The sequence below is a fragment of the Carcharhinus amblyrhynchos genome, chromosome 19 (genome assembly GCF_965287045.1).
Source record: "Carcharhinus amblyrhynchos chromosome 19, sCarAmb.v2.hapA, whole genome shotgun sequence".
In the NCBI taxonomy this organism is placed as follows: Eukaryota; Metazoa; Chordata; class Chondrichthyes; order Carcharhiniformes; family Carcharhinidae; genus Carcharhinus; species Carcharhinus amblyrhynchos.
This window is the reverse complement of record NC_137342.1, coordinates 3,807,891-3,830,479: the sequence shown is the minus strand read 5'-3', so window position 1 is coordinate 3,830,479 and position 22,589 is coordinate 3,807,891. Positions and strand designations below refer to the sequence as shown.

General features: G+C 45.6%; 1 protein-coding gene across 1 annotated transcript in view; it reads right to left on the bottom strand.

The window, feature by feature from the left end:
* Positions 1 to 22,589, bottom strand: part of LOC145355584 (uncharacterized protein C3orf20-like) — an 89,263-nt gene that overhangs the window by 32,078 nt on the left and 34,596 nt on the right. The window contains exons 8-11 of the mRNA XM_080207835.1: positions 21,547 to 21,678; positions 19,313 to 19,423; positions 15,191 to 15,344; positions 7,587 to 7,758 (exon numbers count right to left, since the gene is read on the bottom strand). Coding sequence (XP_080063961.1) covers positions 7,587 to 7,758; positions 15,191 to 15,344; positions 19,313 to 19,423; positions 21,547 to 21,678 — 569 coding nt within the window. The remainder of the gene's footprint in view (positions 1 to 7,586; positions 7,759 to 15,190; positions 15,345 to 19,312; positions 19,424 to 21,546; positions 21,679 to 22,589) is intronic.

Below are 22,589 nucleotides of genomic sequence, written 5' to 3'. Positions count from 1 at the left end.
ACCCTTTTTAAACAGCGGTACCACATTAACTATCCTCCAGTCCTCTGGGACCTCACCTGTGTCCAAAGAGGAGACAAAGATTTGCGTCAGAGACCCAGCAATTTCATCTCTCATCTCCCTAAGCAGCCTGGGATAAATACCATCAGGCCCTGGAGCTTTATCAGTTTTTATGCTACCTAAAAACCCTAACACTTCCTTCCTCGTAATGGATATTTCCTTCCACTGATCTACAGCTCCCTCCAAGACAGTACAAGACACCAAGCCCCTCTCCTTCGTGAATACCAATGCAAAGTATTCATTCAGGATCTCCCCCATTCCCTCAGACTCAATGCATAGTTCCCTTCCTTTGTCCCTAAGAGGACCTATTTTCCCTCTAACTACCCTCTTGTTCCTAATATGAGAGTAAAATGCCTTTGGATTTTCCTTAATCCTATCAGCCAAAGCAATTTCATGCCCCCTTTTCGCCCTTCTAACTCCCCTTTTGAGCTCCCTCCTGCTCTCTCTATATTCCTCCAGTGCTCTCTCCGTTCCCAGTTGCTTAGACCTAACATATGCCTCTCTCTTCTTCCTGACCAAGTCCTCAATATCCCCTGTAATCCACGGCTCTCTAATTCTGCCTTTCCCATCCTTCCACTTTACCGGTACATACCTTTCCTGCAACATTTTTCGTTTGCCCTTGAAAGCCTCCCACTTATCAACCGTGGACTTACCCACTAATAACCTCTCCCAATCAGTGTCCTTCAGCTCCTTCCTAATCCGGCTATAGATCTCCTTCCTCCAGTTCAGCACCCTCCCCTTCGGACGGCACTCATCCTTTTCCATTTTTATCCTAAAGTAGACAGACTTGTGGTCACTGTTAGCCACATGTTCACCTACTTCAACCACAACCACCTGACCCGGCTCATTACCCAAAACTAAATCCAGTATAGCCCCCTCCCTAGTCGGGCTAGTTACGTACTGCTCTAGAGACCCTTCCAGCACACATTTCACAAATTCCTCCCCATCCGAACCACCAGCTCTGGGCACCTTCCAATCCACTCCAGGAAGATTAAAGTCACCCACTACAACCACCCTATTCTTTCTGCACCTATCTAAAATGTCTTTAGAAATGCCTTCTTCCACTTCCCTTGGGCTGTTGGGTGGCCTATAGTACACCTCTAGCATAGTAATCGCTCCCTTCCTATTCTTCAACTCCACCCACAGCGACTCAATCCCTAACTCCTCCGTATTGTCCTCCCTCTGCACCGCTGTGACGTGCTCCTTTGCTAACAACGCCACCCCACCACCTCTCTTCAACCCTCCTCTGTCACACCTAAAACACTCATACCCAGGAACATTCAGCTGCCAGTCCTGCCCTTCCTTTAACCACGTCTCCGTCACTGCCACCACATCTAAATTCCTCACGAACATCAAGGCCCTAAGCTCATCCGTTTTACCCATCACACTCCTCGCATTAAAACAGACGCAATCCAACCCTCCAGGCCCACTCGGATCCTCCTTCCCCCTGATAATTTTCTTTTCAATCAAACCTACCCTGTCACCCAAAGTCTTATCTTAAACAGTTACAGGTCTTATTTTTTTCTTCTTTCATGGGATGTGGGTGTCACTGGCTAGGCCAGCATTTATTGCCCATCCCTAATTGCCCCTTGAGAAGGTGGTGGTGTGATGATGCCAGCTGATGTTATTCCTGGACAAGTCAGACACCAGGGTGAAATCCGGAATCATAGATCCTAAATTTTATTTTTTTGTTTAGAAAAGTGGAAGGAAGCTACTGGACAGAGTCACAGGAGTCAGCTGTTGCATTTTTAACAAAACATAAAATAATTATTAAACAAGGAAGGAACAATAATATATGACTACTCCAACTATACCTTTACACAGGTGTTTTCAGATTCATAAGGATAACACAAGGTACAAAATCTATTTCATATCCCAATGTTCGTAGTAAGTACACAGCCCAGGTAACCTGACAGGCAACCTGTGGTCAGATACACCACACTCTGAGAAGAAGTGACAGGTGCCACCCAAACAACTTCTCCAGATTTCTCAACAATTCTCTCCAGATGCCTGTCACCCTGAGAGCCAACTGGTCTCACTGGAACTCTGTCTTTCACTGGACGATTTCCAAATTCCACTCTCAAAGAACACACCTTGGAACCATCTCCCAAATGATGCTTTCTCTCAGATGTTGTCAGCAAGGATCTACCTCTAGGGCTTTCTTCCGACATTCTTCTGGGCTGGATCATCATGTGCATTCAAGCTTTGCCTTCCACACAATTTCTCAGCCATGCTAACAGAACACCACTGCTTCAGATGCTGTGGTAAGGAGTCACCAACCTTGGATCTTTGGCTTCTAACAAGCCCACCTTATTCCAGGTCTGCACTTTTATCACCTTATCTTTTAACTCGGAGCCTCTGTTCCTCACTTATAACCTCCTTAACAGGATATTTTTCTAGATTCTTGTGCTTTTCCTTTGACTAGAAGATCTTCCTTCTGTCTCTCTCCCTAATTTTGGGACCTTTCTGTTCTTTAGTTTAGGACTTGCTTTCGATTCCGTTTGTAATCGCTGCCTGTCTGGCATTTTCTGTGAACTGATCTTTCATTCTGGGTCACCTGGTTCTAATTGAACTAAAAACTGCTTTGTGGCTCCCTAGTTGCTAGGCAAGAGCATAATTTTCCCCTACTTTAGAGTCATAAAACCTCATTAGAATGCAGGCATCTTTTAAAGTGAAACTAAAACTCACGATTTCTTAACTTACAACTGCAGAAATATAAATTAAACTTGAACTGAAAGTTAAAACCTAAAGCTCAAGACACCCAAATACAAATATAAATGACCTAAAACTATACCTATTTTGTTAACAGTGGTGAGCTTTCTCGAACCGCTGCAGTCCATATGGTGTAGGTACACCCACAGTGCTGTTAGGGAGAGAATTGCAGGATTTTGATCCAGCGACAGTGAAGGAATGGTGATATATTTCCAAGTTAAGATGGTGAGTGGTTTGGGGGCGGGGGGAGCTTGCAGATAATGGTGTTTCCATGTATCTGCTGCTCTTGTCCATCTAGGCAGTAGTTATCTCAAGTTTGGAAGTGCTGTTGAAGGAGTCTGCTTCTTGTCTCTGTTTCCTGCTCTATATCTTTTGACATCAAATTTATTTCCACACATCACCAGTGCAGAGCTCCACAATGAGCCAATAGGAGCAAATACAAATATACAACGTTTCCTTCTCAATTTAAGTGTCCCCAAAACATGTTCAATGTGAGCAATAGTCAGTAAGTCTGTTCTGTTTGTAAATTAGAAATGTGTTTTTTTGCACCTGACCAAATGGTAGAACCTGCTTTTGAAGAATGCATTTTGAGCAATTTAACTGGTTCTTACAGCACAGTGGAGGCCATTTGGCCCATCGTGTCTGTTCTGGCTCTCCCTGAATGAGCCATGCGGCTACTGCCACTTCTCTTGTAACTTTTTCCCTTTTATATAATAATCCAATTCACTTGAATACCTCAATTGAACCTGCTTTCACCACTGTCATTCCAGATCCTAACCGCTCGCTGTGTCAATCTGTCTCCACCACATGCTCAGACAGTTCATTCCAGATCCTAACCACTTGCTGTGTGAATTTGTCTCCAGCACACACACAGACAGTACATTCCAGATCCTAACCACTCACTGTGTCAATCTGTCTCCACCACACTCTCAGCCAGTACATTCTAGATCCTAACCACTCACTGTGTCAATCTGTCTCCACCACACTCTCAGACAGTACATTCCAGATCCTAACCACTTGCTGTGTGAATTTGTCTCCAGCACACACTCAGACAGTACATTCCAGATCCTAACCACTCACTGTGTCAATCTGTCTCCACCACACTCTCAGCCAGTACATTCTAGATCCTAACCACTCACTGTGTCAATCTGTCTCCACCACACTCTCAGACAGTACATTCCAGATCCTAACCACTCACTGTGTCAATCTGTCTCCACCACACTCTCAGACAGTACATTCCAGATCCTAACCACTCACTGTGTCAATCTGTCTCCACCACATGCTCAGACAGTTCATTCCAGATCCTAACCACTTGCTGTGTGAATTTGTCTCCAGCACACACTCAGACAGTACATTCCAGATCCTAACCACTCACTGTGTCAATCTGTCTCCACCACACTCTCAGATAGTACATTCCAGATCCTAACCGCTCACTGTGTGAATCTGTCTACACCACACTCTCAGCCAGTACATTCCAGATCCTAACCACTCGCTGTGTGAAAAGGGTTTTTTCTCATGCTGCCATTGTTTCTTTTGCCCCAGCTGAATCCTCCCCATTTTAATTACTCATTACTGTGATGCCCCAGACTTGCATGGGGAATCCCTGATTGACCTTCCTGTAGGACTCATAGAAAAACAAGCTCCCTGGTGATTGGTAATTACCTTACCAGGTGGAACTCCTATACCCAGCCCTTTACAAAAAGCAGGCCCCTGAGCTGATCCATTATTACACTGCTCCGGTTGAGAGCTGTTTGTGTTCACTAGGGGCTTGTGGTTTTGCTTTGCGTTATTTGATGCAATAAAGCATCAAACTTTACAACCAACTTCTGGAGTTATTTTCCTGGTGATATGGTAAAAGTAACCCTGTTCATTAGGTTTCAGTAAGCCTGTATTATGAAGCTTTGTAATGCTGTTTTTCAGGAAATGGTGAGTGTTGAGTACTGGCCACAGCATGCTGAGAGAATGAGGTGCTTCTGAGATAACAGAATAGAAGGTGATAAGTGGCAGAAGGGCATCCCAATAACGGGGCTGCAATTCTCAGTATTATAAAAACACCGATTCCAAGACCTTTGAGTTAAGGAATGGTGGTAAATATTATGATCCTAAACCTTCCATGATCTTGCAATGATACAAGTTCAATACAGCTACTAGATTTGCAGGGCAACCAGTGACAGAACTCCAGAGACCACTAAGAAAACTGATAGGGTGTTACGAGTATGGCTCAGCATTACCTGAAATGCTGAGAGACTGTGGCATAAATGATCAAGCAACCCAAGGAAGGCTTTTGACAGAACCAGACTCTAGGTTTAAAAAAGGCCATACTGCCAACCTTATCTCACAAAAATGCAGAGAAAGGAGCTAAAGAGCTGCAAATACCCTTGGATAACAATGTCCTTAGGCTGGAGGCTGGGCCGAGCTTCCTCCTGCAGGCCCAAGTCCCCAATTAAGCATACAATGGCCTAAAATTTTATGGATACCTTACCAATTTTGGCCAAACAAATTAAGAGTTGGACTCAGAATGAGTCCATTTTTCATTGGCAAAATGAAACCATGTAGTATTAAAAGGAGGAATGAAAGAATGTCCGGGACAAGACTTAAAGCCAAATGCGACAAAGTACCTGGAATTAATTGAAGACAGCATTATCCTATGGGGAGCCCTGGATGGTTATCCCGTGCCCCGTCCAAAGGCCTATCCTTCAAGAACTTCATAATGGTCATATAGCGATATCAAAATTGAAGGTATTAGTGAGAAGCTACATGTGGTGGCCCGGCATAAACGGGGACAGAGAAGATGATAAAAACATGCAGAATGTACCAAGAGAACCAGAAGACCCCCACCAGAAGCTTCTCTGCACCCCGGGAATGGCCGGGAAGACCGTGGGTTCAGGTGCGTGTGGATTTCACAGGACCGTTTATGGGCTCAACGTTCTTGTTACGAATCGATGCCCACACTAAATGCACCGGGTGACACCCAGCACATCACATAAAACGATAGAGAGACATAGGCAATCTTTTAGTCCCCATGGGATCCCAGAAGTCTTTGAGACAGACATGGAATGGAACCCCATCTACCACAGGAATATTTGGGACATTCATGAAAACAAATGGAGTAAGACAGGTCTGCACGGCTCCATATCATCCATCATCGCACAGATTAGCAGAGCGAGCAGTCCAAGTTTTCAAAAATGGAATGGAAAAAACAGACTGGGGGCTGGGGGGTGTCTGTAGGTACAAAATTGGTATGTTTCCTTTTTGACAGGACGACTCCACACAACACGATTAGCCCAGCAGAGTTACCAATGGGCAGATACCTACGGATCAGGCTAAGCTCTACCTTACCAAACTTAAGCGGGAGGATTGAAGAAAAGCCAGAAGTCCAAATAAAGGAGCCAAGATGCCCTAAAAACTGAGTTCTCTTTTTGCCAGGAGATACGGTCCAAGTGCAAAATTTTGGAGACCATGCCCCATGGACACCAAGAACAATTCTTGCAAGAACAGATCCAGTATGCTATACGGTTAAGGTTGAGGACAAAATCCTAAGGAAACATGTAGACTATCTCGAGAGCTGCCAACAGAAGCAACTAGCACATCGAGCATGCCATCTGGGAACCAAAGTATACTGAGGAACTACAAAGGAACTCAACCAATGGGAGGCTCAAAGACAGCCTATGAGATTCCGCCTCTGAAATGTAAACAGAGGCAGGTGAATCTCAACCAGAGAAAGAACCACTTTGGCTATCCGGAAACAGACATTCACCAATACGGTATACCCCACATCATCAGGCAGAGTATTAAATGGGAAGAAGGCCTCAGGCCAGGCACCCAAAGCACGAGGGAGAGCCCTTGGATTCGGTGGAGGGGGAAGGGTGTGATAACCCCAAGACTTGCACTGGGAATCACTGACTGACCTCCCTGTAAGACTTGTTGAATATGAGTTCCCTGGTGATTGGTAATTACCTTACCAAGCCCTTTATAAAAAGCAGGCCCCTGAGTGGGTCCATTATTGTATTGTCCCAGTTCGGACCTGTTTGTGTTCATCACAGGCTTGTGGTTTTGCTTTATTTTATTTTGTGCAACAAAGCACCATTCCTTTTATAGCTGACCCCTGGAGTTATTAGAATATATAACTATAGTTAAGAAAGCCCACCAACACCTCAACTTTCTCAGAAGATTAAGGAAATTTGGCATTTCAACTACAACTCTCAACAACGTTTACAGATGCACCACAGAAAGCATTCTTTCTGGTTGTATCACAGCTTGGTATGGGCTCCTGCTCTGCCCAAGGCTGCAAGAAACTACAAAAGGTTGCGAATGTAGCCCAATCCATCACACAAACCAGCCTCCCTTCTATCGACTCTGTCTACATTTCCCATTGCCGCAAAGCAACCAGCGTAATTAAGGATGACCCACACCCCAACATTCTCTCTTCCACTTTCTTTCATCAGCAAAAGGATACAAAAGTCTGAGATCGTGTACTAAGCGACTCAAGAACAGCTTCTTCCCTGCTGCTGCCAGACTGTTGAATGGACCTACCTCTCTACACTCTTAGCTATGACTGTAACACTACATTGTGCACTCCCTCATTTCTTTATGCTTTGTCTCCGTATTGTGCACAAGAAACAATAACTTTTCACTGTATACTAATACATGTGACAATAATAAACCTAATATTTTACTACTTATTCAACAGTAATTTGTTGCCTTTCTGTAAGAAAGATATTCGAGCCAAAGGTTCAAGCGTGAGTTTACAAGTGTCGGAAGTCCTTTTAGATGTTGCATGCATTTTCGAGATCTGAACCAACCTGTCAGTGGCTTACCTGGTAAAAGTGCAACTCTGAGGCAGACACTTAGTCTTTTCTTGACCTGACAGGAAGCGAAAATAATCTGCCTTATCTGAAACAGCTAGGTTGACGCCACGGATTTCCACTTGCTCTGTTTGCAACAGCCTGTCACTGTCAAGACTCTTGACTGGGGAATATTTATGAAGACCTGTGTAAATAAATAAGAAGGAAATCCCAATCAGAACAGTGTTTGAAGAGAACATGTAAGACAACGATGTTACCTAACATAGCAGTGCAGAAGGGGGCCTTCAACCTGTCGTGTCTGCACTGGCTCTCTGACAGAGTATTTTATCCAGGCCCTATCCCTGTAACCTCACATACTTATCCCACTAATCCCCCGAACCTAATCACCTTTAGACACTATGGTGGAATTTAGCGCGGCCAATCCCCTTAACCTGCATATCTTTGGATTGTGGGAAGAAACTGGAGCACTCGGAGGAAACTCACACAGACACGGGGGAAACGTGCTAATTCCACACAGACAGGCAGCCAAGGCCACAGTCGAACCTGAATCCCTGGCACTGAGACAATAGTGCCACCATGCTAACCATATCTCTGAAGGTTTCTTTTAACGAAACCATAATTTGTTGTTAACATCTATTGAATCCATTTCCAAACCTCCCACTGCGCAGATGCTTTTTAAAAAATGTATTCACAGTCGCATTCAATGGGTTGAACCTCCACCATGATGGGTGATACGGGCTCTATGTGGAGGATTTGGGCCGGTGTCTGTGGGAGTTTGCGCATTCTCCCCGTGCTTGTGTGGGTTTTCTCCGGGTGCTCCGGTTTCCTCCCACACCCCAAAGATGTGCTATTAGGCTGATTGGAGGTAATAAATTGTCCCTAAATTAGTTTCCCTCAATGTGGAATGCCATAAGCATAGATAAGGGTCATGGGTGGAGGGGGGAGACTGGTAATGTTAAAATGGTGGGGCGGGCTCGTTGGGCCAAAGGGCCTGTTTCCCGGGCTGTTTTTGTTCTTTGTGAGCACCTCGGGTCAGAACGGATGGTATTTTGGGCTGAGATGTGATCCCGCTTCACTGAATAAAAGCAAATTACTGCAGATGCTGGAATCTGAAACCAGAAGAGAAGATGCTGGAAAACCTCAGCGGGTCTGGCAGCATCTGTAAGGAGAGAAAAGAGCTGACGTTTCGAGTCCAGGTGACCCTTTGTCAAAGCTAAAAGGCACAGAAAGTGGGAGATATTTATACCGCCAGGGGGAGGGAATGAAAGATAGCCACAGAAACCAGGGAAAAAGGCTGCTAACAGCTGTCCACAGAGAGAATAAAGGGTGTGAATGGGCAAATGGCAGAGAAGGTGAAATGAAGATGCGGGGGGTTGGGTGGAATGGATGGGACAGAGGTAAGATTTAGAAAAGGAGAAACAAGGGGGGAAAAAAGGGAAGGGAAGGGGTGTAAAGTGGGGGGAAAGAGTAGAGGGGAAGAAAAATGAAGAAAGAAATCAAAGGTAGAGAACAGTAAAAAGTTAAATAATATAGAATGAAAACAAAGGGATCAAGGTGGAGTACAGCTAATCATCTGAAGCTATTGAATTCGATGTTGAGACTGGAATGCTGTAACGTGCCGAGCCGGAAGATGAGATGCTGTTCCTCCAGTTTGTGTTGAGCTTCACTGGAATATTGCAAAAACAGACATGGGAGCAGGATCGTGTGTTAAAATGGCAAGCAACTGGAAGGTCAGGGTCCTGACTGTGCATAGACCGAAGGCGCTCAGCAAAGCGATCACCCGGTCTACGCTTGGTCTCTCCGATATAGAGGAGACCACATTGGGAGCAGCGAATATAGTACACCAAATTTGAAAGAGGTGCAAGTGAAACGCTGCTTAACCTGGAATGAGTGTTTTGTACTTGGATGGTGAGCATGGAAGAGGTAAAGGAGCAGGTGTTACACCATCTGTGAGTGCATGGGAGGGTGTCCCACACCAGGACGGCCTGAGTGCTCTTTGCTTCTTTCTTGAAGAGGTCTGAACAATTCCTATCCATCACCACTCTCCTCCACCTGGCAGAACTCGTTCTACCACTCAACGACTTCTCCTTTAACTCATCCCACTTTCTCCAAATCAAAGGAGTAGCAATGGGCACCCACATGGGTCCTAGCTACGCTTGTCTTTTTGTGGGGTATTGGAACGTTCCTTGTTCCAGGCCTGTCCGGGTCCCCTCCCACAACTCCTTTGCCAGTACATCGATGACTATTTTGGTGCTGCTTCATGCTCTGGTCCAGACTCAAAAAATTCATAAACTTTGCTTCCAGTTTCCACCCCTCCATCGTCTTCAGCTGGACACTTCCCTTCCCTTCCTTGTCTCCATTTCCAGCAATAGACTATCTACCAATATCCATGACAAGCACACTGATTCCCACAGCTTTCTGAACTACAGCTCTTCACACTCTGAATCCTGTAAGGACTCCATCTCTTTCTCTCAGCTCCTTCACCTCCATCACATTTGTTCCGATGATGCCACCTTCCAAATAGTGCTTCTAATACGTGCTCCTTTTCCTCAACCATGGATTCCTATCTACAGTTGTCGACAGGGCCCTTAACAGTGTGCGCTCCATCTCCTGCACCATGACCCTCACCCCCTCCCTTCCCTCCCAGAACAAGGATAGAGTCCCCCTTGTTCTCACATTTCACCCCACCAGCCTCCGCATGCAATGCACAATCTACTGCCATTTTCGCCAACTCCAACATGATATCACCACCAAACACATTTTTCCTTCACTCCCTCTATCAGCATTCCGCAGAGACCATTCCCTCTGGGATAACCTAGTCCACTCCTCCACGATACCCAACACTTTTGCGTCACTCATGGAACCTTCCCATGCACTCGCAGAAGGTGTAACACCTGTCCTTTTACTGCGTCCATGCTTACCATCTAAGGTATAAAACACTCATTCCAGGTAAAGTGTTTCACTTGCACCTCTTTCAATTTGGTCTATTACATTCGCTGCTCCCAGTGTGGTCTCCTCTATATCGGAGAGACCAAGCGTAGACTGGGTGATCGCTTTGCTGAACACCTTTGGTCTGCACGCAATCAGGACCCTGACTTTCCGATTGCTTGCCATTTTAACACACGATCCTGCTCCCATGCCCACATGTCTGTCCTTGGCCTGCTGCAATGTTCCAGTGAAGTTCAGTGCAAACTGGAGGAACAGCATCTCATCTTCTAGCTAGGGACATTACAGACTTCCGGTCTCAACACTGAGTTCAACAACTTCAGATGATTTGCTGTACGCTACCTCGACCCCTTTGTTTTCATTCTATTTTGTTTAATTTTTTACTACTCTCTATCTTTTATTTCTTTATTGTCTTTCGTCATTTTTCTTCCCCCCCACTCTTTTTCCCCCTGCTTTATGCCCCTTCCCTCACCTTTTCTCCCCCTTTGCTTCTCCTTTTCTAAATCTTACCTCTGTCCCATCCATTCCGCCCCCCACCTCCAACATCTTCACTTTAGCTTCTCTGCTGTTTGGTCACTCATACCCTTTATTCTCTCTGTGGGCAGCCTTTTTCCCTGGTTTCTGTGGCTATGACTCATCTTTCATTCTCTCCCCCTGGCGGTATAAATATCTTCCACTTTCTCAGCCTTTTAGCTTTGACAAAGGGTCATCTGGACTCGAAACGTCAGCTCTTTTCTCTCCTTACAGAAACTGCCAGACCTGCTGAGATCTTCCAGCATCTTCTCTTTTGGTCCCGTTTCACTGCATCAGTTGCAGCCACGCTCTGAGCTGCTTGGCTCACAACTATCTGCCATTGGGCTAGGTGTGACTCCAGCTAGTAGGCAGCGACTCAACTCTTTCCCGCTGGCTTCAATTCTACCAGGGCTTCTTGACGCAACACTCAAATAACACGGGCCATCACTCTGACTACAATTCAACTCTTCTGTCCGTGTTTGGATCAAGACTGCAATGAGGTCTAAAGTTGGGTGGCCCTGGTGCAACCCAAAATGATGTGGAGGTGCTGGCATTGGGCTGGGGTAAAACAGAAAGAAATCTCACAACCGCAGCTTAAAGTCCAACAGGTTTAGTTGTAGCAAACACCCCAAGCTTTCGGAACACGCTGTTCCTTCGTCAGGTGGGTGCAAGTTCTCCCAATTTGAGAACCTGACAAAGGAACAGCGTGTTCCAAAAGCTTGGGGTGTTTGCTACAACTAAACCTGTTGGACTTTAAGCTGGTGTTGTGAGATTTCTTTCTGCGCAACCCAAAATGAGCATCGGTGAGCGAGTCTTCTGACCTGATATCTCCTTGCATGGCTCGATAACATACATTGTTTTATATTATCCCTGTGAAGCACCTTTGCAATGTTTTGTTAGATTAAAGGTGCTATATAAATATAAGGTGATTTGAGTTAGTGCTGCTTGATAGGCCTATCAAGGACATCTTCTATCACTTTACTGATGTTCAAGAGTAGACTGATAGGTGATAATTGGCCGGGTTGGATTTCTCCTGTTTTTTTTGTACAGGACACCTGGGCAACTTTCACCATTGCTGGATAGATGCCAGTGTTGGGGCACAGCTAGTTCTGGAGCACAAGTCATCAGTGTTTTTGCCAAAATATTGTCAGGGTCCATATCCTTCGCCACCAGTGCCTGCAGCTGTTTCTTTATACCATGTGGAGTGAACAGAATTGGCTGAAGACTGGACCTCAAGAAGATGCCGATAGATCATCAACTCGGCACTTCAGCCTCATCTTTTGTGCTGAAGTGCTTTGGTCCTCCATCGTTGAGGAATTTGTGTGGCCTCCTCCTCCAGTGAATTATTTAAATTGTCCACCACCATTCACACTGGATGTGCAGGACTACAGAGCTTAGGTCTGATCCATTGGCTGTGGGATTGCTTAGCTCTTAGCATGCTATTTCTGCTGTTAGGCCCGCAAGTAGCCCTGTGTTGTATCTTTAGGTTGATGGCTCATTTTTAGGTATGCCTGGTGTTGCTGCTGGCATGCCTTCCTGCACTCTTCATTGAACCTGGGCTCTATCCCCAGTCCACCATTGCTGGTAATGGTGGCCTGGGGATAGAATACAATTCTGCTGCTGATGGCACTCAGCTCCTCACGGACGCCCGGTTTTGAGTTACTAGATAAAAGCAAAATACCGTGGATGCTGGAATCTGAAAAACAAAACAGAGAATGCTGGAAAATCTCAGCAGGTCTGACAGCCTCTGTGGAGAGAGAATAGAGTTAATGTTTCAAGTCTGGATGATCCTTTATCACAGCTCCCTCTGATCTGTTCTGAATCTATCTGTACAATTCTGGTCGCCACACTACCAGAAGGATGTGGATGCTTTGGAGAGGGTACAGAAGAGGTTTTCCAGGATGTTGCCTGGTCTGGAGGGTATTAGTTATGAGGAGAGGTTGAATATAAGAAATAGGAGCAGGAGTAGGCCATCTAGCCCTTCGAGCCTGCCCCGCCATTCAATAAGATCATGGCTGATCTGAAGTGGATCAGTTCCACTTTCCCGCTTTCTCCCCATAACCCTTAATTCCCTTGTCTATCAGAAACCTATCTACCCGTGACTTAAATATATTCAGCGAGGCAGCTCCACCACTTCAATGGGCAGAGAATTCCAGAGATTCACCAACCTTTGAGTGAAGAAGTTCCTCCTCAACTCCGAACTAAACTGCAACCCCCCCCCCTTATCTTGAGGCTGTGCCCCCTAGTCCTGCTATCCTTTCTAAGCGGAAAGAGTCTCTCTACCTCTACCCTATCCATCCCCTTCATTATCTTATACGTCTCTATAAGATCCCCCCTCAGCCTTCTAAACTCTAACGAGTACAGACCCAAAAAGGTTGGATAAGCTCAGTTTGTTCTCACTGGAATGACAGAAGTTTGGAGAATGATCTGATAGAGGTGTTAAGTGGCATGGACAGACAGATGCTCTTTCCTAGGGTAGAAAAGTCAAGTAGTAGGGGATATAGGTTTAAGGTGCGTGGGGCAAAGTTTAGAGGAGATGTGCGAGGCAAGTTTTTTTACACAGAGGATGGTGAATGTCTGGAATGCGTTGCCCAGGAAGGTGGCGGGAGCAGGTACGATAGCAGCATTTAAGGTGCAACTGGACAAATACATGAATAGGATGGGAATGGAAGGCTAGGGGCTCTGTAAGTGCATACGGTTTTAGTTAGGCAGGCATCATGATCGGTGCAGGCTTAGAGGGCCGAAGGGCCTGTTTCTGCGCTGTACTTTTCTTTGTTCTTTCTCATTTGACACAGTCACACAGCCTCCCTCGGCAGGAACGGGCATGGGGTAATCACACGCTGTGTGTTTTTCCCCTCGTTGTCTTAGGGATGGTTTTGTGCTGGGAGCGCACGTTAGGAAACGAGGTCGAGGAAAAAAGGACTTTTTTTATATATACATTTCCTTGTGGTTGATATATTCTTGAACCGTAAATACACCAGTCACCGGCTCAGTTTCACTTGTTGTGGTTCAGAACTTGTGCAAGATCAAGAAATGTAGCAACTCCCAAGGGTTTTGTAGCAGTTGAATATGATGTTCAAGCACTGCCTGCACAGAAATCGACATATTACATGAATTACAAGAACGGGGGATGCTGGAAAATCTCTGCGGGTCTGGCAGCATCTATAAGGAGAGTAAAGAGCTGATGTTTCGAGCCCAGGTGAACCTTTGTCAAAGCTGAACGTCTGGACTCAAAACATCAGCTCTCTTCTCCTTACAGATGCTGCCAGACCCGCAGAGATTTTCCAGCATTTTCTCTTGTGATCAGCTACGATCTTATTTAATGCCAAACGCCCAATTTAAGTTTATTTATTCGTCACAAATAGGCTTACATTAACCCTGCAATGAAATTACTGTGAAAACCCCCTAATTGCCACACCCAGGCTCCTGCTTGGGTACACTGAGGGAGAATTTAGCATGGCCAATACACCTAACCGGCGTGTCTTTCGGACTGTGGGAGGAAACCGGAGCGTGGTGGCTAGCACTGCTGCCTCACAGCACCAGGAACCAGGCTCAATTCCCGGCTTGAGTCTCTCTCTATGTGGAGTTTGCACATTCTCCCCATGTCTGCGTGGGTTTCCTCTGGGTGCTCCGGTTTCCTCCCACAGTCCAAAGATGTGCAGGTTAGGTGGATTGGCCATGCTAATTACCCCCTTAGTAGCAGCGGGACTAACTAGGGTAAATGCATTGGGTTATGGAGATAGGGCCTGGGGCGGGGGGGGCGGTGGGGGGGGTAATTGTGATCGGGGCAAGCTCGACGGCTGAATGGTCTACTTCTGAAATGCAGGGATTCTATAATTCACCCGGAGAAAACTCGCACAGACATGGGGAGAATGTGCAGACTCCATACAGACAGTGATCCAAGCCGGGAATTGAACCTGGGTCCCTGGCGCTGTGAGGCAGCAGTGCTAACCACTGTGCCACCGTGCTGTAACTCTTTTTTTATGGTCATTATTTGCTACCTCCATTGATTTCAAATGGGAGATTAACAAAACAGGTCACCCATTGTAGATCATAACACAAAGACACGATCCAGCCCACATGAGCTTTTTACAACTATGTAGAGATCACAAAATATAACCACAACTGTGACAGGGGTTTACCTGCTAGTAACTTACCAGTTTCACTTCTGTAATAATCCATCCATTTATTGATGGTCTGCTTTATCCTCTTGTGTACCTGCCGCAGGTACTGGATGGTGACTTCCTTAAAAACGGGTGCATTTATGGTTGAAAAGGATGAACCCTTCACACTGGAACGCTTCCTGTTTAACTATGAAGGCAGAAGGTAGAATGAGTTTTATTTATTCACATCCTCCTCTTTCCCCTCCCTTAATTTGCAGTCAGACACATGGGAACATCACCATCCGCAAGATTCTCCCCAAACCATCCTGACTTGGAATAACGTCACCAGTTCTTCACTGTCGCTGAGTCAAAATCCTGGAGGTGGTACAGCAAAGGTTCACTAGGTCGGTCTCTGAGATGAGGGGGTTGCCCTATGATGAGAGGCTGAGTAAACTGAGTTTATATTCTCTAGAGTTTAGAAGAAAGAGGGACAATCTCATTGAAATGTACACGATTCTGAAGGGGTTTGATAGGGTGGATGCTAAGGGATTGGTCCCACTGGTTGGGGAATCTAAAACATGGGGAGACAAACCCTGGTTAAGGACTGAGATGGGGAGAAATTACTTCAAAGGGTTGTGAATCTTTGGGTTGCGGACATTCCATCGTTGAATACATTTAAGACTGGGATCGACAGATTTTTGATTTGATTTATTATTGTCACATGTATTAGCATACAGTGAAAAGAGTATTGTTTCTTGCATGCTATACAGACAAAACATACTGTTCATAGAGAAGGAAACGAAAGAGTGCAGAATTAGTGTTATAGTCATAGTAGAGAAAGATCAACTTAATGCAAGGTAAGTCCATTCAAAAGTCTGACAGCAGCTGGGAAGAAGCTGCTCGAGTCAGTTGGTACGTGACCTCAGACTTTTGTATCTTTTTCCCAACGGAAAAAGTTGGAAGAGAGAATGTCCGGGATGCATGAGGTCCTTGATTATGCTGGCTGCTTTGCCCAGGCAGTGGGAAGTGTAGACAGAGTCAATGGATGGGAGGCTCATTTGTGTGATGGATTGGGCTACATTCACAAACTTCTGTAGTTCCTTGCAGTCTTAGGCAGAGCAGGAGCCGTACCAAACTGTGATACAACCAGAAAGAATGCTTTCTAGGTGCATCTGTAAAAGTTGGTGAGAGTCATAGCTGATATGTCAAATGTCCTTAATCTTCTGAGAAAATAGAGGCATTTGTGGGCTTTCTTAACCACTGTGTCAGCATGGGGGGACCAGGGCAGGTTGTTGGTGATCTGGACACCTAAAAACCTGAAGCTCTCGACCCTTTCTACTTCATCCCCATTGAAGTAGACAGGGGCGTGTTCTCCTTTACGCTTCCTGAAGTCAAATGACAATCTCCTTCATTTTGTTGACATTGAGGGAGAGATTATTGTTGCTGCACCAGTTCACCAGATTCTTTATCTCATTCCTGTGCTCTGTCTCGTCATTGTTTGAGATCCGACCCACCCATCACCATCCCTGATGATGGTGTCATCAGCAAACTTGAAAATTGAATTGGAAGGGAATTTGGCCATACAGTCATTGGTGTATAAGAAGTATAGTAGGGTGTTCTTTTTTGGTTTTTAGAATTTTTGGTCTCTCAGGGAATTATGGGATAAGGGAAGTGGGGGGGAAAAGGGTGTTGAAGCCCAAGATCAGCCATGATCATACTGAACGGTAGAACAGACGCGATGGGCAGAATGGTCTACTCCTGCTCCCATATTCTTATGCTTTTCAACTCCAGTTATCTTTCGAGACTCACGTGTGAAAAGAGACCTCTTACATCCATTCAGGGCAAACAAGTCTTGTTCCATTATTCTTTTGCTCGATGTTTCACAGTTCCTCAAAAATATCTATCCGAGATCTCGATCCCAATGTGGAATTCCACTGGGTTTGCTCATTCCACAACAAGATGCTTTGTCATTCATTCTTTCTGGATGTAGTTAAGGTTAGGTTGAAAGAGTGAAGTTCTCAGTTGATTAGAGTCTTCATTTATAAAAATGGCATTGACATATGGAGAAAATAATCAAAAGGGCGAATGGAATGTAGGCCTTTCAATTGAGAAGACTAAAATACAAGCGAGTAGGAGGTCCACATTCAGCTGTAGAAAGCCCTGGTTAAACCACATCTGGAGTTACTGTGAGCAGTTTCAGGTACCACTCTTAGGAAGGATAGGAGGAGTGTAGAATAGATTTACTAAAATGATAGCTTGGCTCCAGGGTTTAAACGTTAAGGAGAGGCTACACAAACTAAGGTGGTAAACGCTGGATTTAGGAAGTTAAGAAGAGATTTAATTTTTTTTACGACATTAAGGGGAACTATTAAGATAGAGAGAAAAATTATTTCCACTGTTTGGGAAATCTAGGAATAGGAGCCTTAGTCTAAGACAAGGCTGAGGAGATAGTTGGTGACATAAAAGTAACATCATGGAACTTGTAATCTAGAGGCCCAGATTAATGCTCTGGGGACACGGGTTCAAATCCCACCATGGGAGCTGGTGGAACTTTAAATGTATGTAATAAATCTGGAATTTGAAGCTAACATAAAACAGTTGTACCATCTGGTTCAGTGATGTCCTTTAGGGAAGGAAATCTGCCAACCTTATCTGGTCCTACGTGTGAATTCAGACCCACAGCAATGTGAACTGCCTCTGAAATGGCCCAGTAAGTCACAATTCAGGGGCAATTAGTCTTGCCAGCATCACCCACATTCTCTGAGAGATTAAAACTAATAATCTAAAATTTAGATCCAAACCTTTCAGGAGTGAAATTAAGAAACGCAAGTACACAAAAAAAGGTGGTGGGCATTTCACTCTTCTTTCTCAAATGATAGTTAATGTTGGGTTAATTTTAAATCTGGGATTGACAGAATTTGGTAAACCAAAGGCACTAAGGGAAAGGGGGTACAGGACTGAAGTTTGCGGGTGCACCAGCGTCTCCCCATCCCCTGCCAGGAGTGATTCATTCCATTAATGGGGAACAAGCAGCTGACCCTGCTGGATGGAAAGGAGGCCATTAAGCTCCTCCCCAGGAGGTCAGGGAGTAAGGGGGGGTGCCCATTAGGCAGTGCCAGCCTGGCACCCTGTCACTGCACAAGGGACAAACTGGCACTGCCCACTGGATGTCAGGCAGTGCCAAGGGAGTGGGGCCATAGGCGGTGGAATCTATTGGGGACAGGGTCTATTGGGACGATTATTGGGGACGGGGGGAATCCGCTGCCACTCTGCACTGGGATCGCAGGCAGAGGGAGGGAGGGAGTGAGGGTGATCGGGGCTGGCCATCAGATTGGGGGCGAGGGGTAGTTGAGGCTGCCAGGACGTCGGGACATTTTTGAGGGTGGGGGTGAGGGCCGAGATCATCTGGAGAGGATCAGGAGACTGGGGCTGCCGGAGTGGGGGAAAGGGATACCTGGCCTAGCGGGGCAATTGGGAGATTGGGGCTGGAGGGGTGGTGGGGGGGGTGCTAGGGCACTCTGATGCAGAGGATGAGGGTGTGGAACTCCCATTTTACGACAGGTTGAGGATTTGTAATTTTTTTGGGAGAATCCTGGCATGGAGTCAGATAAAGGTGAGACGGGGGGGGGTGGGGAGAGCGGTGAGAAAGAGGGGAGCGGCAAGATGGGGATGGGGGAGTGGCGAGAAAGGGGGAAATAAATGTTGAACAGGTTGGGCTTATACCCACTGGATTTAGAAGAATGAGAGGTGATCTCGATCCTGAAGGAATTGGTGGGTACTGGGGGGGATGTTTCCACTTTTGGGGGAGTCTAGTACAAGGGGCACCATTGAAGAATAAGAGGTCTCCCTTTTAAGCCTGAGGTGAGGAGAATTTCTTTTTGTCTTCCCCAGGGAACAATGAAGGCTGGGTCATTGAACTTATTCAAGGCTGAGTTGGGCAGACCTTTGATAGACAAGGGATCAGACAGGGGGGCAGACAGGAAAGTGACTTCAGCCTACACCCAGATCAGCCATGAACTGTTTCAATACAGGAGTAGGCTCAGTAGGTCAAGTGGTCTACTCCTGCTCCTCAGTTCTGTGTTGCTATATCACGTGTGTGTTAACATTGACACTACGGACGCACCAAGCATTGTGTCACCTTCTTTCCTTCCTGCTCCATTGTTATTAACTACTTACTGCTCTGCTGGACCTTTTGACCCCTTCTCTACTCCTAATCTTCGATCCCTTCGTTTTCAAGAATGACTTGGCTGCTGATGATTTAAATGCCAGATCTGTCAGTAGCTCACCCTAAAATATTGCATAAACATGGAATTCACTGACCTAAAACACTGAAAAACACTTCTCATACATCTCAGTATGGATATGGCCCAATCCTTTGTTATATTTTAACACTGGCATTCAGCAACAAAATACTAATGTAACTCCCAGCAGGAACAGGATTGCATTGCTTTAAAGTCAGTAAGAAGTCTCACAACACCAGGTTAAAGTCACGTGTGCACATACACGGATGGCCTCAATCGGGATCTTGGGTTCATGTCACACTATCCAAGAAAAACTTGGACAAGTACATGGATGAGAGGGGTGTGGAGGGATATAGTCCAAGTACAGATCAGTGGGACTAGGCAGAAAAGTGGTTCGGCACAGCCAAGAAGGGCCAAATGGCCTGTTTCTGTGTTGTAGTGCTCTCTGGTTCTATGGTTTTATCTGTAACCCCCATGACTTGCCTGGGCTTGCAAAATCTCACTGTCTGGAAACAATACACATCTCTTAGACCTGTGCTTAAGCCTCTCTCCACTCACATTGTAACTTTTGAGACTTGATTACCTGTAAAGACTCACATCCCAATCATTATTTTGTAAATTGAGTTTGTGTCTTTATGTGCCCTGATTGTAAATAAAACTCCCACTCACTTGACGAAGCTCTGAAAGCTAGTGGCACTTGCTACCAAATAAACCTGTTGGACTTTAACCCGGTGTCGTGAGACTTCTTACTGTGTTTACCCCAATCCAACGCCGGCATCTCCACATCTTGCTTTAAAATATCAGACAACAAGTTACAAAGTCGAACACTGTAAAGCAAACCATTGAGTAAGGAGAGATATGGGGGATAACTGGGCCACTCCCAGATAATTGCAGCACAGGTCAAAAGCAGCGTTGCTGATACATCTAACTCCACGCCAGAACTGGCTGGCATCCACTGACGCTGAGTCAATGTTCACTCCTTGACTTACAGCACCAGCGCAATGCTGTAAACTCCTTTAGCCACCATCCACATGTGGCTGATTGGGAATCCAGATGTAGACAACTGCATTTCCAATTAGCAAATAAAAAAACAAGTAACAGACACCGTTGGTCATATATGATCTCAATAACTGTTTTGCATGACACACGCAGGTGAATTTTAACCTTTTCCCGCAAATGTCTGCCAGCTGCCAAGGGGAAAGCGGATTGGAGGTGTGCTCAGGTGAGGCCTGAACCCACCAACCCTCTGCCTCAGAAGCGAGTGTGCCACCTCTCCACTGAGCCACGGCTGATGGAGGACTGCTTCCGCCCGTGAGGAGACAGGCAGCTGGTTTTCAACACTTGCTTCACTTTTCATCTCAGGTTGCCAAGGCTGCAGGTTTGTCCAGAGCCGGGCGGGGTCACCAGAAACTAAAGAGACTGCCGCAACCCACTGCAGGGAAAAGAAAATCGGAGACGTAAAAAAATTGATGCTCTTTTAAATACTTTTGTTTGTCAGTTAATATTGGAGATGAGGGGGGAAAAGCTCTTCGACTAGGTTGCGTGTTCAAGAATGAAAAGGAATTTGTCCAACCAGAGTTGACAATCTTACAATTACATTTGTAAGACGGTAAGACGGGGATGATCTTAACATTACGCCCTGCTGGCCCATGGATGGGGTGAGCTGGTAAGATCGCAAGACAGCCAAGAAATCAGGTTTGTGACTGATTTCTTGCCTCTCATGATCTTATCGGCACCAGAGATCTGACGAGGTCAGCCTTGCACCCTTTTTTGGCATGAGGCTGAATAATTTATTTGGATTAAATTTAAATATGTTTTGCATGGATTTAATGAGCTGGAGATGGAATCATATGGGCTCACTTGCCTCTATGACCTTGCTGGGAGAGGTTCTCTCCAAGGCCAAGTGACATGCCTCTGCAGTAGTGACCTGCACATGCGCAGTGGCACCCTCTGCTGCTCTCAGCCGGCATTTGGAGAGAAACAGTTTTTGATTTTTTTACTTCTAAGTGGATAAGATTGCAGATTTGAACTTGCCCAAAAAACAGCTCTGAAACTTTCCCATTTTCACACTTGTCCTGGACTTAGACTTTTTTTTGATAAGATCGTCCCCCTGAAACTTTAGACAAAGTTGACTATCATTGAGCTGTACACACAGTGTCCTACACTCACCATTTCGTTAGGACTGGGTGGAATGACATCTGGCAAGGGGGAGAGAGAGAAGCGGATGATCTCGTAGCTCCACCTGAAGATGAAGTGGATGGAATATTGCCCAGTAATCCGGATAGTGATGTAGTCATTTATCTGGAGATATGGAACACAAGTCACACACTCTTTGGTATCACAGTAATAGCATTTTAGCTAGGATAGGAGGACAGGCTCCATACACTTGGTTTGTAGTCCCTTAAGTTCAGAGAATTGAGAGGAGATCAAATTGAAGGATTTCACGTGATTTAATGAGATTCAGTAAGATGAGGTGAGGCGCCCTGGTATTTGTCTGGGGTTGAAAAGAAAGCAGAAGGTGCATTTTCAGATAGGACGTGAGAAGTCAGGTTACATAAGACATAGGATTGGAAGTAGGCCATTTGGCCCCACAAGCCTGCTCTACTGTTCTATCAGATCCTGGCTAATCTGATTGTGGCCTCGACTCCACTTGCCTGTCTCTGTCAGATTCCCTGGTCAATCAAAAATCTGTTTAACTCAGCCTTGGATATATTCAGTAACGCAACCATCAGTGCCCTGTGCAAAGAGAGTTCCAAACACTCACCACCCTCTGCGAGAAGAAATTCCTCCTCATCCCTCGCTTCAATAGGAGAATCCTCATCTTGAAAATGTGCCACCAGTTCTAGATGTCCTCACAAGTGGAAATCATCCTCTCAGGATTGACCCTGTCAAGCAACCCTCAGTAAGATCACCTTTCATTCTTCTAAACTCCAAAGAGTGCAAGGCCTATCCTTTCCTCATAAAACAACTCATTTATCCCAAGAATAAGCCTGGTGAACCTTTTCTGAACTGCTTCCAAATAAGGAAAACTGTACACAGTACTTTGGGTGTCATGTCATCAAGTGTTGTACAGTTGCAGCAAGACTTCCCAAGTTTTATACTCCATTCACTTGCAATAACGGCTAACAGTCAGTCTGCCTTTCTAATTATTTGCTGTACCTTCATGCTAATCTTTTGTGATTCATGTACAAGGACATCCAGATCCCTCTGCA